At 32.1% G+C, this 16,102-nt stretch overlaps 2 protein-coding genes across 3 annotated transcripts; one reads left to right on the top strand and one right to left on the bottom strand.

Moving 5' to 3' along the window:
• Positions 1-2,105: 2,105 nt before the first annotated feature.
• On the top strand, positions 2,106-6,545 carry LOC104907906 (mitochondrial import receptor subunit TOM5 homolog). Of its 2 annotated transcripts, XR_008969559.1 has the most exons (3): positions 2,106-2,351; positions 4,117-6,185; positions 6,531-6,545. XR_008969559.1 is itself a non-coding variant. In XM_010696931.4 (2 exons), the coding sequence occupies exons 1-2, from the start codon at positions 2,265-2,267 to the stop codon at positions 4,192-4,194; spliced, it is 165 nt and encodes a 54-aa protein (XP_010695233.1). In that variant the 5' UTR covers positions 2,123-2,264; the 3' UTR covers positions 4,195-4,456. The 2 variants fall into 2 exon arrangements, 1 of the variants encoding a protein (XP_010695233.1); XM_010696931.4 differs by lacking the exon at positions 6,531-6,545 and having other exon boundaries at positions 2,123-2,351; positions 4,117-4,456.
• A 1,435-nt stretch (positions 6,546-7,980) lies between these two features.
• LOC104907907 (pentatricopeptide repeat-containing protein At4g16835, mitochondrial) lies at positions 7,981-10,477 on the bottom strand. Its single transcript, XM_010696932.3, has one exon. The coding sequence runs from the start codon at positions 10,136-10,138 to the stop codon at positions 8,099-8,101; it is 2,040 nt and encodes a 679-aa protein (XP_010695234.2). The 5' UTR covers positions 10,139-10,477; the 3' UTR covers positions 7,981-8,098.
• Positions 10,478-16,102: the final 5,625 nt, after the last annotated feature.

The following is a 16,102-nucleotide window of genomic DNA, read 5'->3' as shown; positions in this document are numbered from 1 at the left end:
TTATTACATGGAGTAAATGCTTAGGGAGAGTGCCACGTGGCACCGTTCCACGTTTAGGAACGCCTTTTAATATATTAGTAAAATTACGGAGTTATTTTTTTGAAATTAGTTGTTGTAGTTCGATAATCAAGAAAAAAAGGAAAGAGAGAGAGAGAGAAGGGATGACTATGATAGTGTTGGGTTAGAGTGAAATGGAATGGACTTGTTAGAAAAATTCAGTCTTGAATTGGTTTAATTTTATATTAAAATTAGACCGCTTATTCTAATAGTTTGTGCTCATTAAGAATAACATTAGCCACATCTAGTGCATCTTCAAGAAGTACAAACCAAAATATATTCCAAATCAGGACTATATATTTTACTTTTATTAAAGGATATGATAAGATATACTACCTCCGTTTCAAATTAATTGTTACACTTTGACATTTTACATTATTCACAAATTGCACTTTGACCCTCGTTTGTGATTTATATGTGAATAAAAACATAGTCATGTGGGATCCTGTTAGATTCGTATTAGTATGTATTTTATTAATATGTACTCCCTCTGTTTTTTTTTTTATCATTCTCACTTTCCTATACACGTCTCCCAATGCACCTCTTTGAGCTTGAATATCTTTCATTATATATTAGTAAAAATTATAACGATTGAATATTAATAATGTACTAATTGAGACGAATCAAACAAAACCCCACATGACTATGTTTTTTTTCTTATAAATTGTGAAACAATTAGAAAGTTCTCTTTAAGTATGAATAGTGTCAAGATTCTAAGTGAGAAAGATAAAAAAAAAAAATAGAGGGAGTACTTTTTATAATTTTTACAAATACAAAACTAAAGATATATGTCCTCAAAGTTTTGCATTGACATGTGTGAAAAGTGTAAGTGTAACAATTAATTTGAAACAGAGGTAGTATTTGAGAGTTTTTTTTTGTCAGATTCGACCTTTTATAAGTGACATCTTGTGAGAAACAACCTTATATTTTTTGTGAGAAACAATATTTAAACTCTATTTCCTTGTCAGATCAAACCTCTAATCCGTTTTTCGGCATTGATCATTTTGCCCCCTCTTTTCCCTCTCTTTTATTTGTTTTGGAGTTTCATTTACCTCCATATTTCCCCTATATAACCTTCTTTCCCACTCTTCCAACCCAAAATCCAGTTTTACCCAAAGAAATCCCCTCAATTTGAATCTTCAATTGGTAAATTTAGGATTCTTGATTCCTACAATCTTCTTTGCTCCTATGTTTTAGGGTTCTTCATCTCAATTTATTACATTTCTTCATAACAATTAGGGATTTTTTTTTATTGAATCAGAGCATTCCTCCAAACTTAAATGTGGCTTTTTCTTTCTTGCAGTAATATGGTGAATTGCGGTTGTGAATTTCCTTCCTTGTCATTCTTAAAGACGCTTTCTTTGTTTTCCTTTTAGCCGCCATTTGCATCAGACCAAAGAGGAAAGTGAATATTAACCAAAATTTACCAAAAGAAGAGAGAAATGAACACTAACAGAGGAGAGAGAAATGAGTTATTTAATGGGGGAGGGGAGATTAATTGTTACATACTTGTTGTTACAGACAACAACTGATTACACTGTCTTTAATGGAGAGGGGAGATTAATTGTTACTTACTTGTTGTTGCAGACAACAATTAATTAAGCTATCGGAGGAGAGATAAATTCTTCAATGCAGCTCATCAATACCCACCTAATGAACAAGTGCAAGAGAGACAATATAGAGTAGTTTATTTAGGTTTGAAAGAGGGTGGAGTATATAAGATAGAAATTAGAGGGAAAAAGAGGAGATTGGTACATAAATAAAGTTAATGTCGGAAAAACTATGGTCAATGTCCGTAAAAACTATGGTCAATGTCGAAAAAGCGTTGAGAGGGTTGATCTAACAAGAAATTAGAATTTAAATGTTATTTTTGATAGAAATACCACTCATTAAAGGTGGTTTCTCAAAAAAAAAAAACTCTAATAATACTCAAATAACTAGGGTTTTTTATTAGAATAGAATCATAACTAAATATTTAAGCTATACATAATACTTCTATAAATAGCTTTTTAGTTACAAAAATGCTGTTTGATAAGTTGATACTAGTATTATTTTGTACATTTGGGGACGGGGGATGCACGAGAAATATCAAATATCTCGCACGACACCCTTTTTAAGTTAGGGTTATTTCATCTTTTCCCAGCTTCGTCTTATTTCTCCTTTCAGTTGCTCTTGCTCAAAACCCTAAACCCTAAAAAAACCCAACAATGGCAGACATTCCGATCTCAATCGATAATTTAAAGCGAATTTGGCACTCCCAGGTTCACGACCCTGAGAAGTGGGCTTTTAACATGGTAATCTTACTATTTCTTAACTCTAATTTTGTTTTTTCTGCTCAATTCTGCGACTTTACTTTCTTTTCCATTGATTACTCAATGCATCGTTTAAATTTTTGCATTCAATTCTATCTTTCAAGTTTATCCTCTAGTTTATCTGATTTCTGATTGTAGATTAGATACGCGCCTTTTGAGTATTCAGTCAATTGTTTTTTTTTCTTTCTAGAAATATGTTTTTTTTCCCAGAGAAATATTGCAAGATTTTAGGAGAATACAAGTTACTTCTCTGTTTCTTTATCAGGCTTATCTCTAGACCTTGAATCCCTGAATGTTATACTGTGATCACTGTTTGTGAATCGGCGTAAATGCGAATGCGTGGCCATAAAAGTATCGTTGATATTCGCCTGAATAGCTGCAAATAAAAGTTAATCGGTGATGTGGAATTGTTTTGGTTGCGGGTTGACTTGGCTAGTTTATGAAAAGTTGATAATTGATACATGGTAGCACCCAAGAAGCCATACACGAGGCTAATGTTGGCATTCTAGACATTTGATGATCTGATGAACTTTGGGATTAGGAATTTAGGATGTAATATTGGTTTAAATGGGAGTTTAGGGTTATATTAGTATGTTTGGTAATGGCTTGAATAGCTGCAAATAGAAGGTATGAATGAAGTTCAATGTTGTTATGTGTAGCATGACATGGTTGTAACTTTATGAGGAGTTGACGCTTGATACCACCCAAGATGCAATGGGATGATGGTGTTTTGCTTATAAGGAAGGGGAGATATGTGTGTATGAGGCTAGTATTGGCTTTTGACTAGGTGCAATAACGAGATGTTTGGCAGGTTTTAAAGAAGTTCTAGGATCACATGAAAATAGGTGTTCTTTTTTTTTTTTGGTGATGTTGTGGAGGGGAAGAGATAGTATCTGTGTGATTTTACTTCTGTCAATGTCGACTAGCGCAATATTTTAGGGCTTTGTATTCTAGTACTATTGTTCTTTCTGTGCATACATAACCTTGTAAATGATTAGATGTAAAACTCTTGGCTGTCATGTAGGAGGCTTATCAGGGCTTATATTCTGGTAGTATTTGTTCTATGTACATACATTTAGGGCCTTCTTGGATTGAATGAATAGAAGGGGAATAATTAAGGGCATGTTACTGGAACATTTTTTGGTTGGGATGGGAGAGTAATTGTGAAGGGTAAGATTAATAGGCGGGAAACAAATATTCTCCTGTCCCCTGCTGTAATTTTTCCTGTTCTCCCACTCTGTTCTTTATTATAATCGCCTCCTCCCTCTCTCTCTCGTATCCCTGGCTCCTCCTGTCAACCTCTATCACATCTGTTACTTCCTCACTTTCTCTTTATGATCCTTATCCATCGGAAATCACAACATCAAGCCAATTTGCTCTCCACTACCGCCAGCGAGGCAGGGAAATTTAATTTCATTTCACTCGTTTTCAACTTTGAGACTGATTCTTGGCTTGCTCTTTCAAGTACGTTATTGACTGAGCCATTATTCAATAATGGATGACTTCTCCGAAAGCAACCAAGCTTGTAGTCTCTGAGTGTTGCACAGTCTTGTTTTACAAGCTTAGATTTGTTTGTTGCCTGTATGCTTTACGTGATTGTTGGCATATGGAGGCGGGAGGCTCTCCAAGGCTTGGATTTCAGTGTTAATTTTTATTATTTGTTTTTATAATTAATAATAAGCTTTAGAATGTAGATGACTAAGTAAAATGATTTTCTTGTTTCTCATTCTGGTTTTGTTCTTGGCAGAAATTTTTGCGCGCTGCAGGACTATTTGCTGGCTCAATTGTTCTGATACGGAACTTTGGAGAGAATTTTGTTTTGTGAATCTGGATGATGGGGTTTGAAAGTCAGAATTTCAATTTAATTCTATTTCTTTTAGCCCTTGCAGTATCTTAGTAAACTTCTTTGCCCAAATTCCATGTATTCTAAGATTTCACTTTTGATGAGTCTGTTACCAAGCTGTTTGAAGAGTTCTATTATAATCAATTGAGTCAAAATACTACTCGCAGAGACTATTTGAAGAGAATGGTTTTGCTTTTACTCTTTCTTGGCTCCTATTTACCTGAATGAAATAAATTCTTGCGGATCCTGTTGTCTAATTAAGTACTATGTTTTAGGGAGTTTGGTGAAACTTATTGTGTGAAAGTCTGCACAAATTAAGAAGTTTTTGCTATTTGCAGAGTAATACTAGTATTCAACTATTCATGTAACCTGCAACCGTTCTTAAGATTTTGAGATTTGGAAATTAGGTTTTAGCTGAAGTTAGGTGTTTGCGAAATCAAGGTACTTATATTTGAAATTAGGCCAATTGTCCCAATTCCATACTTTAACGCGTAAAGTAAAAATCTTAAATGCAATTAAAAATGGTGTCATTTAGAGTACTCCCAGTGGTTGCCCTCCTTGTGGGTTATGAGGGGAGAGAGTGTAAAAGTATTATTAGTTTATTAGGAGAGAAAAAAGTTGGGCAAAAAATTGATGCACAGCTCTTCATGATGAATCAAGAAAAAGAGGAGCAAAGAAGGAATTGGAGGAAAGATAAAATATGGTGAGATGGAAGAGTGAGAAAGTAATAGAATAATCAATGACCCCAAACTATAGGGCAACCATTGGTTGTGCTCTTAGTACCCAATTTTTCTCTGGCTAGTGACTTATCCTTCACCCTGTTTCTCTCTTTTCTCATGTGCTTTTGCTTTCTGTCTTCCCTTTCTATAGGCTATAAGCGCTCCTCTCTCTTTCCTCCCTGTTGCCTTCTGCACTCTTTTCCTCGACCACCACCCCACATATTCGGCCTATTTATCTCTCATGATATCGTTCTTCTTCTTCACTATCCTAGCACTTCACATTGTTTAACTGGAACTATAGTTTCTTATCAATGATTATCTCAAAGTACATATGAATATTATTACTGACTGGCGTCAGTGGCGGAAGGAAGAGGACGTGACAAGGTGGATGGAAGGGGAGAGGATGTGACAGGGTGGATAGGGAGGGGATGGCGGCTTTAAGGATGGAAAGGGGTTGGGGGGAGGTGGAGGCAACATGAGTGGTTGGAGTGGAACTGTGGAAGTGGTGGCGAGAAGAAGCGGAATAGGCCAACTCATTGTTCTGATTTTAAAAAATTACAATTTAGTAAGTGAAACAGATATTTCAATCACCGGATAAGAAAAGGTGGCGATGCTGATAGAGTAGGTGGCAGTGTAGCTGTGTAGGTGGAGGAGAAAGAAGCACAAAGTTTCATGTGATGATTTTCAAGTGTGGAGATGTATTTTCACCCATTTTCCAAACAACACAAGCAAATTTGAATCATGGTAAATAGATGATTTGGAATTGAATGTTACGATTTCAATTTCCAAAATAGAAATCAAGGAAATAGATTATTATCTGTTAAGTGGTTTCTTAGGACTTGCTCTTTTGATTTTACCACACGATTGCATAACAATAAATGGTTAGAATTTGTTCCATATGAAACTGTGCACTACTTCTCTGATCGACTAAATACTGATTAACCTTGTTTTTCTTATTGGAAAGTTCGCTATAAATATTATGAAATAAATGAAATAATATAATCTGCTATGAATAATATGAAATTTACAATTAGTTGTAGTATGTATTAGCATTAAAGCATACGATCATTGATTCCAAGAAAACACAATTAACATATCGACTGATGCGTGCTTATTAGTTATAACATGTAACCATATCATTTAATTAAAGGAGGGTATCCTAGCAATAGCATATCCTTGCTTAATTAAAGTTGTGAAGTGGAGATGGAAGGAAGACAAATAATCCGGACGGAGGGGCAGTGAAGCATAGAAAAGGTAAACATTCCCAAAAGGATTATAGTAATTTAAGCAAAATCTTCAAATTGCTTTGTATTAGTTATTAGACTAGCATTTTTTGCACACGATGCGTGCTTGGATTTTTTTCAAAACAGAAACTCGATTTTTTTTTGACGTATATAAAAGTCAAAATTTGAACATTAGACATACAAAGTATAATTGTTTTTATTTACAAAATTTAATTGGTGTAGTCTCTGTCACTTAAGTCTCTCACCAGTCTTTTTTTTTACTTTTCAAGGTCAAAATTCTATGAACAAAATAGAAAAATTATTGAATTTATCTCTGATTTCTATATTATAATTTTTTAGTTGATTTTTGAATTAGGTACACTACTTCATATATTGTGAAGAAAGTGGACACTTGGATTTCAAGTCAAATTTTTGTGAGTATGTATTGACGTTGTAGTGTATTGGTTGTAGTTTGTAAGTTAATCTTTTGGTTTTTGTAAAGTTTCATCAGAGTGATTTGTATAATGTAAATTATACAATTCTATGATTTTAGTTGACTTGTGAGTGATTGTTATAATTTTATTTCCAGTATTTTTATTTGAATCTCCCTTTGATTTGTAAGTGGATTTGTAATTTAGAAAGGAAAAGGGATAAAATAGTCTCTTCATTCGGGGACACCATAGCTCTCTCTTCCCTTATATAATATAGATATGTTGTACTTTAATTCTTGAATGATATTTTACATAAACCTTTTTACCTTGATAATTAATCGCTATAATATAATAGAAAGAGATAGGTCCAAATATATGTAAGAGTTTTATTATATATAGGAAACACTGTGAAAAAGTAAATAATTTGTTTTCCTCGTCTAACTTCTAAATTATAATTTCACTACAAATACACCTCAGTTTTTTTTCCTTGTCTAACTTCTAAATTTTGTTTGCACACATTGATATTTAAAAATCTCCATCATTTCAAATTTGGTCCTTTTCTAAATGTTAACACTTTTAGCTTCAATTATATTTGAAATGAAATTTTGATTTTTTCATACACAATTTGATATTGGAATTTTTTTTATAGAAAAACAAAAATCGTTACTTTTTGCAAATTAATTTAGTTTTTTTTTTCTGAAAATGGATTTTTGCAAAAAAATTGTTTGCAAAAAGTTTGATATTGTTTTGTTTTTCAAAATTTATTTCTGAACATGGATTTTTTGCAAAAGTTTTGGGCAAAAATTTAAATATTGGCATTTTTTTTAGAAAAAACTAAATTTTTTATATGAAAATGAATTAAATTTAAGTCTGATTGTATAAAAGCCCTTTTGAACTCATTGTTGTCATCTCCATTTTTTTAACTACATAACAGTCAACTAATTTCCTATTGTTTATTTCAACTAATGTGAAATAATTTGGAAGTTCGCAAATTATGCCGATGGATGAATGTGTGATATCACCGTCAAAATCTTATGTTTTTTTTATCAAATTTGTGCTTATAGGTAACTTTTGTGAGTAATTGTGAATGGTTCTTGAGAACAGTGATTTGTAAGTAAATTTTTGTAGTAAATGTTTTTTTTTAATGTATTGATGTTCTAGATTATTAGTTTTACTTTGTATGTTAATTTTAAGTTTTAATAAAGTTTTTTGATTATTTGAATGATTTGCAACATGATTTTTTTAATTATATGAGTGATTTGTAAAGTTTCTTCTTTTAAGTGATTTGTGACTTATGAGTGAGTGTTGTAAATTAATTTTCGGTAGTTTTTTTTTAATCTCGATTTTAATTTTGAGATTCTTTTTGTAATTTAGAAAGGGAAGAGGGGCAAAATAGTCAGTTCAAAAGAGGACACCATAGCTCCCCTTCCCTTATATAATAGAGATATATGAGCTCTAAGGTACATGTATGCACAACCCATCAATCTATTGTTTTCTTGTTTCTTTGTCATGCTCACCAGTAATCACCACAAGAGCAGCTCCCATCTTTGAAATGGTGAAACCTTGTATTGTCTCTTACTATTATTTCCCTCCCTTCTATGGCCGATATGAACTTCAATGCTCGATGACAATCCCCACATACTCTCAGATTCTTAAAAACACGAATAGGCACACCCCGGGGAAGCTTAATCAATCCATAAGCGACTGCCAGTTTCTCGCCATGCCATAGTAGCAGCTTTTGTTTATGCTCCTCATCAATGTTATGCAACTCATATCCAAGATCAGGCACATACCCTGCCAACTTCATTTTTCTCTTTAACTCACTGAGCTTTTCATGAATTGCAGGCAATTCTGGGTGTACTGTATCACTCGACCTAAACTCATGAACTACATTCTTTACCTCTATCCAACTATAACCTGGCATTTTCACCACATTATTATTCTTCATGGATTGCCAAACCCTAGAAACATTGTCCCATCTCTTGGTAACTGCATAAACATTAGCTAGTTGGACATATGCTCCTGCGTTTGTTGGATCAATCCGAAGCAAGTTGTTAGCAGCAAACTCAGCTAACTCTATATTCCTGTGGATCCTTGAAGCTCCCAAAAGACTCCCAAATATTGCAGCATGTGGTTTGAACGGCATTTTCTTTATTAACTCGGTAGCTTCTTTAAGCTTACCAGCACGACCTAGGAGGTCAACCATGCATGAGTAATGCTCTGGTCTAGCCTCAACCCCATAATACTTCTGCATTGAATCGAAATAATGCATCCCTAGATCTACTAGTCCAACATGATTGCAAGCTGATAAAACCGCAACAAAAGTGATCCAATCTGGCTTAATCTTCTTACTCATCATATTATCGAACAGAGCAAGGGCTCTCTGACTTGAGCCATGAGTAGCATACCCTGAAATCATGGCGTTCCAAGTAACCAAGTCTTTCCTTGGCATCTCTAAGAACAATTTCCATGCATCATCTAAAACTCCACATTTGCAATACATACTCAACAATGATGTCCCAACCGTGGTATCCCAGTGCAACAGAGATTTGTATACAAGTTGATGAATTTGTTTACCTAAGATGAATGCTGATAAATTGCTACAACCCAACAAAGCACTAGTCATGGTTAAAGGGGTTAGCTCAACCTTAGATTCCACCATCATCTTGAAGAGCTTAACGGCCTCTTCTGCTCGATAATTTTCAACATAACCGGCAATCATAGCATTCCATGTCACCGAACTCCTTGTGTCCATTTCCTCGTACATTTTCTCAGCCATTTCAACCTTGCCAAGTCTCATATATCCAGTTATCAATGCAGTTTGGGCAACCACACTCTTAAATGGATTCATCCCCAACAATCTCATAGCTGAATGTAGATCCCCACAGTCTACATAACCTGATATCATCACATTCCACGACACACTATTCCTTTCCGGCATCGCTGAAAACAGCCTTTGTGCTTCCTCCATCATCCCATTTTCAGCAAAACCTGAAACCATGGTGTTCCACGAAGCAATATCCTTAATAGGCATATTGTCAAAAAACAATCTACCACCATCAACATCCCCATTACGCAGATAACACGACAACATCGTATTAAACGAGAAAATATCTGGTTCAGGAATTTTATCAAACAGTTGGCGGGCATCTGATAGTGTTCCAAGTTTTTTGGAATACCCAGCTAACAATGAATTCCAAGTAATGGTATTCTTAGCAGGCATATTCATAAACACATTAAGAGCTGATTCTAAATCAGCTGCTCTAACATATCTCGTAATCATTCTATTACAAGAAATTACATCACAATATTGATCATCATCATAGGAAAGATTTAAACTTGATATTTTTGGTTTTATGTTATTATGTTGAGCCAAAAATGATGAACAAGGAGGAAATTTACTGGGAAATTTTTCTGGGTTTTTATGAACATTTGGGTTATTGATGGTATAATTTGAAAAGAAATAGATTGGTACTTTAATGTGAGAGAAAATTACGTACAAGGATAAAATTGAACGTGTTTTTGATGAGGTACTATGCACAAGATGATTCATTTATTATGAAATGTAAAACTTTTAGCTGGGAAGATCACCAGTAAAATCCCAGATCAAAATATGAAGTGAGATAACAAATTCGACAGAGAAAAACCAGAAAATTATCAGAATTTCTTCTTCAACTTGCTCAAATAATTATGTTATGGAAGTTAAAAAAGAGGGATGATGAAAAGAAAAAACAGGAAAATTGGCTGAGTGAACAGTAAGAAACATATGGATGCTAATGTTTTTTTCTTATCTACCCGGGTCAAATTTCTTTAAACTAAATTTGGGTTGGTGATTATTTTGTTCATATTATCATAAATTCCCTCCTTTTCTTTTTACTTAACTCACCTTATTTGGGGATATCAATTGCATTAGCAAACAATGCTCAACCAGTCAATATATATACTTTTTCTTTTTCGTTTTAGATGCAACAGATGAATATTTTATATCTCACAAATAATACCCTTTTATTGCATTTAAAACGAAATGGAGGAAGTAACATATTTAGCTATAAGTTGGTTATAAATTTATAATTGCTCATTAATTTTTCATTATATTTGTAGTAATTCATGTTTTCTTCTATGTAGGTATCTTTGTCCATTGTTCAAATTTACCACTTTAATAATTCTGGATGAAGCTACTTTATTTGCAGCCTAACTATCAGAAGTTGCGGAGGATTTGAGCTCATGTAGATATAGTTCAAGAAGGCTAACTATTTGCTTATAATATATAACTAGGTTTTAGGCCCGTGCATAATGCACGGGAACTATTTAGTTTTTATATATCAGCTACAATGAAAACGTGTAAACGATTCTTACGTTAACTTGATAAAAAATTATGTTTAAGAGATATACACTTTTATATTAATTATAAAGTTGTTTAACATATACATGATACTCATATGTTTTGGAAGACTTCTTTTTAGTGCAAAACGAAATTTATTAAGAAGTTACTCCCTCCGTTCTATTTCTATAATATAGCAAAATGAGATTTTTACACTATCCATTCACCATCATAACCTTTCACTGTATATTATGATTTTTATGTAAGGAAAAATATTATCATGTGGGGTCTTGTTAGATTATATTCGTCTCGATATATACTTTCAGAATATCATTTTTGTATAATTTTACTAAAAAGTAATTAAAAATATTAATAGTTTAAATAGTGCATTGGCAAACGTGAACAGTACTCAATTGTTGCAGTAGAAAAAGAACGGAGGTTGTATAACATAGTCATAAGCAAAGCCAACAACACCTTAAGAGAAACTTTGGAATTCCATATTTTCTCCACACTTTCGATACAATTGAACCGCTAATAACTTATGTATGGGAATTCTTTGAAAAATTAATAAAGTGATGACATGATTTAATATAATATACCAATTTTGGTGTAGCCCCACAAAGCCATCATCTAAGGGTTGAGATGACAAAGGTAAATTAATGATCTCAACTGCTTCGAAAAGGGAGAAAAGTTGCACGAACTTGGTCTTATCCCAGTAAGCACTTAGGGGTCAATTGTCTTAGAAACCCTCTCCACATTACAGTCTTCATTTTTTACTCGAAATGGCCTTAAAGTGTTATACTTCCCATATTCTTTCTCATAAATTAGTACTATTAGGCAATTTTTACTCGTGACTAATAAATGGCTACATAAAATTAGCCATGACTAAGAACTGGTCTCGGGGGATAAAAACCTACCATGTGATAGGGATTGCCATTGACTTTTAACACATGGCCGAAAAAACTGTGTTTTTTGAAACATCATAAGAAATTTTGTTCCAACTGACGGAATAAATACCATATCGGGTATAAATACCTTATTGCCCGTTGCTACCTGAAATTACCACAATTTCGATAATATATTGTATCATACCTTATTCCCCGTTCCATCTGACGTAATGAGTATCATACGGGGTTTCCCACTTTACTTTTTTGCCTAAATACCTTATTCCCTGTTGCTACTTGAAATAATCCTTACTCATTAGTTTCTTCCTGAAAACAATTTTAGAATATAGGTAGTGTTATATGTAGCCCCATTAAATACATGTCTTAAAATGGAAACAGTTTATGAATTCATGACAAAATTTCACATCATTTGAGGTAATAAATGCTTGATTCAAATTTTTATTTCTATTTTAAGCTTCTTATACATAGCCCTAAGGGCTACGTATATCATTTTCCTTAGAATATATTAAGCCACCACAATTTTAATATTAAGAATAGTTTAGAAAATGATAATTTTGTATAGTAAACAAATATAAATACACAATACTTGTATAATGTATGTGTGTTTTATAAGTTCTCCATATGATTTATATTTCAATATTATCTTTTACATCAAAGAAAAAAGAAGTTGTCAAAACAAAGTGCATAGGCGAATTAACAACTTTTCTAATTCGATAACTTATGATCTTTCAACAACACTTTTACTCTCTTATAGACCAACTAAAATTGAATACTTATAAATCCCTCTTTTGATATATAATTAACTCATTTTGTTGATTCACCTTCTCAATTAGTATCTCGAAACTCATTAAAGAAAGCTATATCTTATAATTTGAGCACATGGGCCATGTTTCACTCTCTCTGCTAATCCTTTATTTTAGAAAATTTATATAGAATGGGCCGAATTCAAAGTGTGCATTTTCTTTAAAAATGATATTAATATCAAGGTAAGTTCATAAGTGGATGTATTCATAATTTTTGTTTCATTTGAATGTAAGAGCGTGGGAAAATTTTGAGTGATCCTAAGGTTAAACCCTCCTCGACACAATAAAGTAATAATATTAATATATATATATATATATACAATAATTTGGAGAGAGAACAATCATAAAATTAATGTCTGAATGTACAATTGGCCGAGGAAATTTCAATAATTAGAGGGTTAGCAACCCGTTGGATCACCTAATCATCTAAATTTTTTCGAACTTATATCGTCATAGTTTTGTCAAAATAAGCTGAAGTGAACCGACCCTTATATGTTGGTTTTCACTTTTTTTTTACCTTATTTAATTTCTTGTTTTATATATTGTCTCTTGTCTTACTTCTCTCACTTTAAGGTACTGTTCTCCCCACTTTATTTTCAGTTCAGTTCAATTCCTAAATTACTATTAGTTATGATTTAATTCAATTCAGTTCAATTCAGTTCAGTTGTTTTATACTTAAGAGAACAGACCTTAACTCTTTTTTTTTTTAAAAAAATTAGTATGTATTGGTCGTGGATATGATTTGTTATGATGATTCATATTATCCCACCTAGACCACTTCGGGACTAAAGATTGAGTTGTTATTGTTTTTGTTATATGTAACCTCTGATCATAGTCATGGTGTGACATATTTTTTTTTGAACAAAATCATGGTTGAATATTAGCTCATGAATTATTATAATAATATCGTGTAATTGAAAATATATTTTAAAATCGACTTATGACCCGTGTGTTCAGTGACTGATGTAACTAATATCATGATAAAATGCACGGGAAGTTTTTTTTTTTATTAGAAAACTAATAATATATCGATTGAATTTTTTATTTATACAAATTCTTTAGTACCACAAATATACAATAAGTTATTATTACATGGAGGTAACTTTTTGTCATAAATACATCAGTTTTCTTAATCTAGAAGTGATCCATTTAAGATTAAAAGTTACCGCTTTTACCAATAAATTTATTATTCATCTAGATATAATAGTTGGAAACCATTATTTTTAACTTGTCGAAACTTACATTTTGAACATATTGCTTTAGACCCTTGTAGATTATATGCATAATTTTTCATATATTTTTTTTCAATATGTTTGAAGTTCAATACTATTTTAGGTATACTTAATTACATCTAATAGTTGTTTTTTTACTTCATGGTATCTTGTGTAAAGTCATATATATTATGTAGATTACGATCTATATTATATTACTAAAAGTTACACAAGAAACACATGTCACTTCGTACTATAAATTTTCCCAACAAAATAAATTTTTAGTATTTTCTATTTTTCCGCCTGTCCATCTACATTATGGCCAGAAGTTATACGTTTAAGATATGATTTGGACTTGTGCATAATGCACGGGAATTGTTTATTTTAAGTAGTTGTTTTTGTTCCAAATTTATTAAATCCATAATAATCAGATTTCATGCATTTAAGGTTGAAATAATATAAAATATAAAATTATATTTCATGATATATAAAAATCATTTTTTACAACATTTTAAACAGTCTTTTTAATCGTGATATATACATCTATAAATAGGTACGTAAATGAAACAAAAAACACATTAAAATGCGGGGGAATATTTTATAAATTTAAGATTTTAGGATGTTTCTCCTAAAATCATGGTTGAACATTAGCTCATGATTTAATTTTTTATAATCATATCGTGTAATTAAAAATATATATTTAAAACTGGCTTATGACCCGTGTGTTCAGTGACTGATGTAACTAATGTCATGATAAAATGCACGAAGAAGTTTTTTTTTTATTAGAAAACTAAAAAACATTGATTGACAATTTCATTTATACAAATTCTTTAGTACCACAAATATACAATAAGTATTATATAGTAAGGATTTTTTTTTTATGAAAATAAAGTGAAGAAACAATCTTTGATAGCCGAAAATCAAGGAATATAATACTCCATATGCTGCTTGGTCAAGTTTTCTGCTATCAAACAGGTTTTGTAAATGATTTTTTATTTCCTTAAAGGTTACACTTATGTGGCAAGTAATTGATTTAATTTTAAAATCCTAATATAACTGGTTCATCTAATTGATTTGTTGCCTAAAATGCTAGAATGATGGATAAAAGGAATTCAATTACGCCTAAAATTATGAGCTGAAAATAGATCTCAAGGCTAATGACACGTGGCAGATTGATGAAAAGCAAAGGAGAAATCGAGGAGCAATGTGAGGCTTTGAATAATGGTGGCTTGACACGTAGGCAAAATTTTTCTTCCTTTAATATTATATATGATGAGATTGTTTCTTATAAGAACAAGAAAAAAAAGTACCAAAGTATAGTTGGTAAAGTTTTGTATAGATGGTGCACAACATATAAGATCAAATCATGTCCACATCATTACCTATGACTATTTACGTTCAAAAAAAAAAAAGTCCCAGCTTCCAGGTCACATTTACAAGGTTTTTTTTTAGGGGATTTACGAAATTTTCTTCAACAAGCTCAAATAATTATGTTATGGAAGTTGGATACGAGCAATGATAGACAAAAAAAAGAGATATTGGATGAGTGAACAGTAGAAGTACTAAATTTTCATTCATTGCAGGTGGCTTGTATTGGCTCTATCTTATAACGGACATATAATTTGCAAATCTACCTCGATGAAGAAACAATTAATCAGGTAATATGTAGCTCATGTCGTTCTCCTGACATAGGGGAGGAGAAAGATATATTGATTTATTGCTCAACTAGGGAAGGAGAAGGTGTAGAACCTAGGCAAAGACTACTCGACACATAATCTTCCACTAAACTTGAGAGCATCAATAGAAGTTTCAGCCTCGATTTTCATGGAACCATCTTCTTCAAGTCTGTCTTCTTCCTCCAAAACAAATAGCAATTGATCTCTGAGATTTTCGTGCATCTATACGCAGGTAAATAAACCAAAAATATATAACCAACTATTAAATCATAGCGAGTTAAATTAAAAACTTTTATATCATCAAAGTAAAAAGTATAAAGGCAACCGCAATTACACATACCTAAAATTACTTTCACGATCTTGAGGATCTAACTTCGAGAAAAGTATGTCAAAATTACGCTGCAATCAAAAGTTATAATCAAGCATCAAGATGATATTTATTTATACTAATTTATAATCGAACAGGTAAAAGTTACCATAAGTTCATCTATAGAACGACGTTTTTCAAACTGTGGTAATAATACCTGTGGAAACAACAATGTAAGTATACTTGGGAAACTAGTAAGCATGTGAGAATTTATAAATACAAAAAATGGCAATA

This window comes from Beta vulgaris, chromosome 5 (genome assembly GCF_026745355.1).
Source record: "Beta vulgaris subsp. vulgaris cultivar EL10 chromosome 5, EL10.2, whole genome shotgun sequence".
In the NCBI taxonomy this organism is placed as follows: Eukaryota; Viridiplantae; Streptophyta; class Magnoliopsida; order Caryophyllales; family Amaranthaceae; genus Beta; species Beta vulgaris.
Note: the sequence above shows the minus strand (reverse complement) of the source record. Positions and strands in the feature narration are given on the sequence as shown.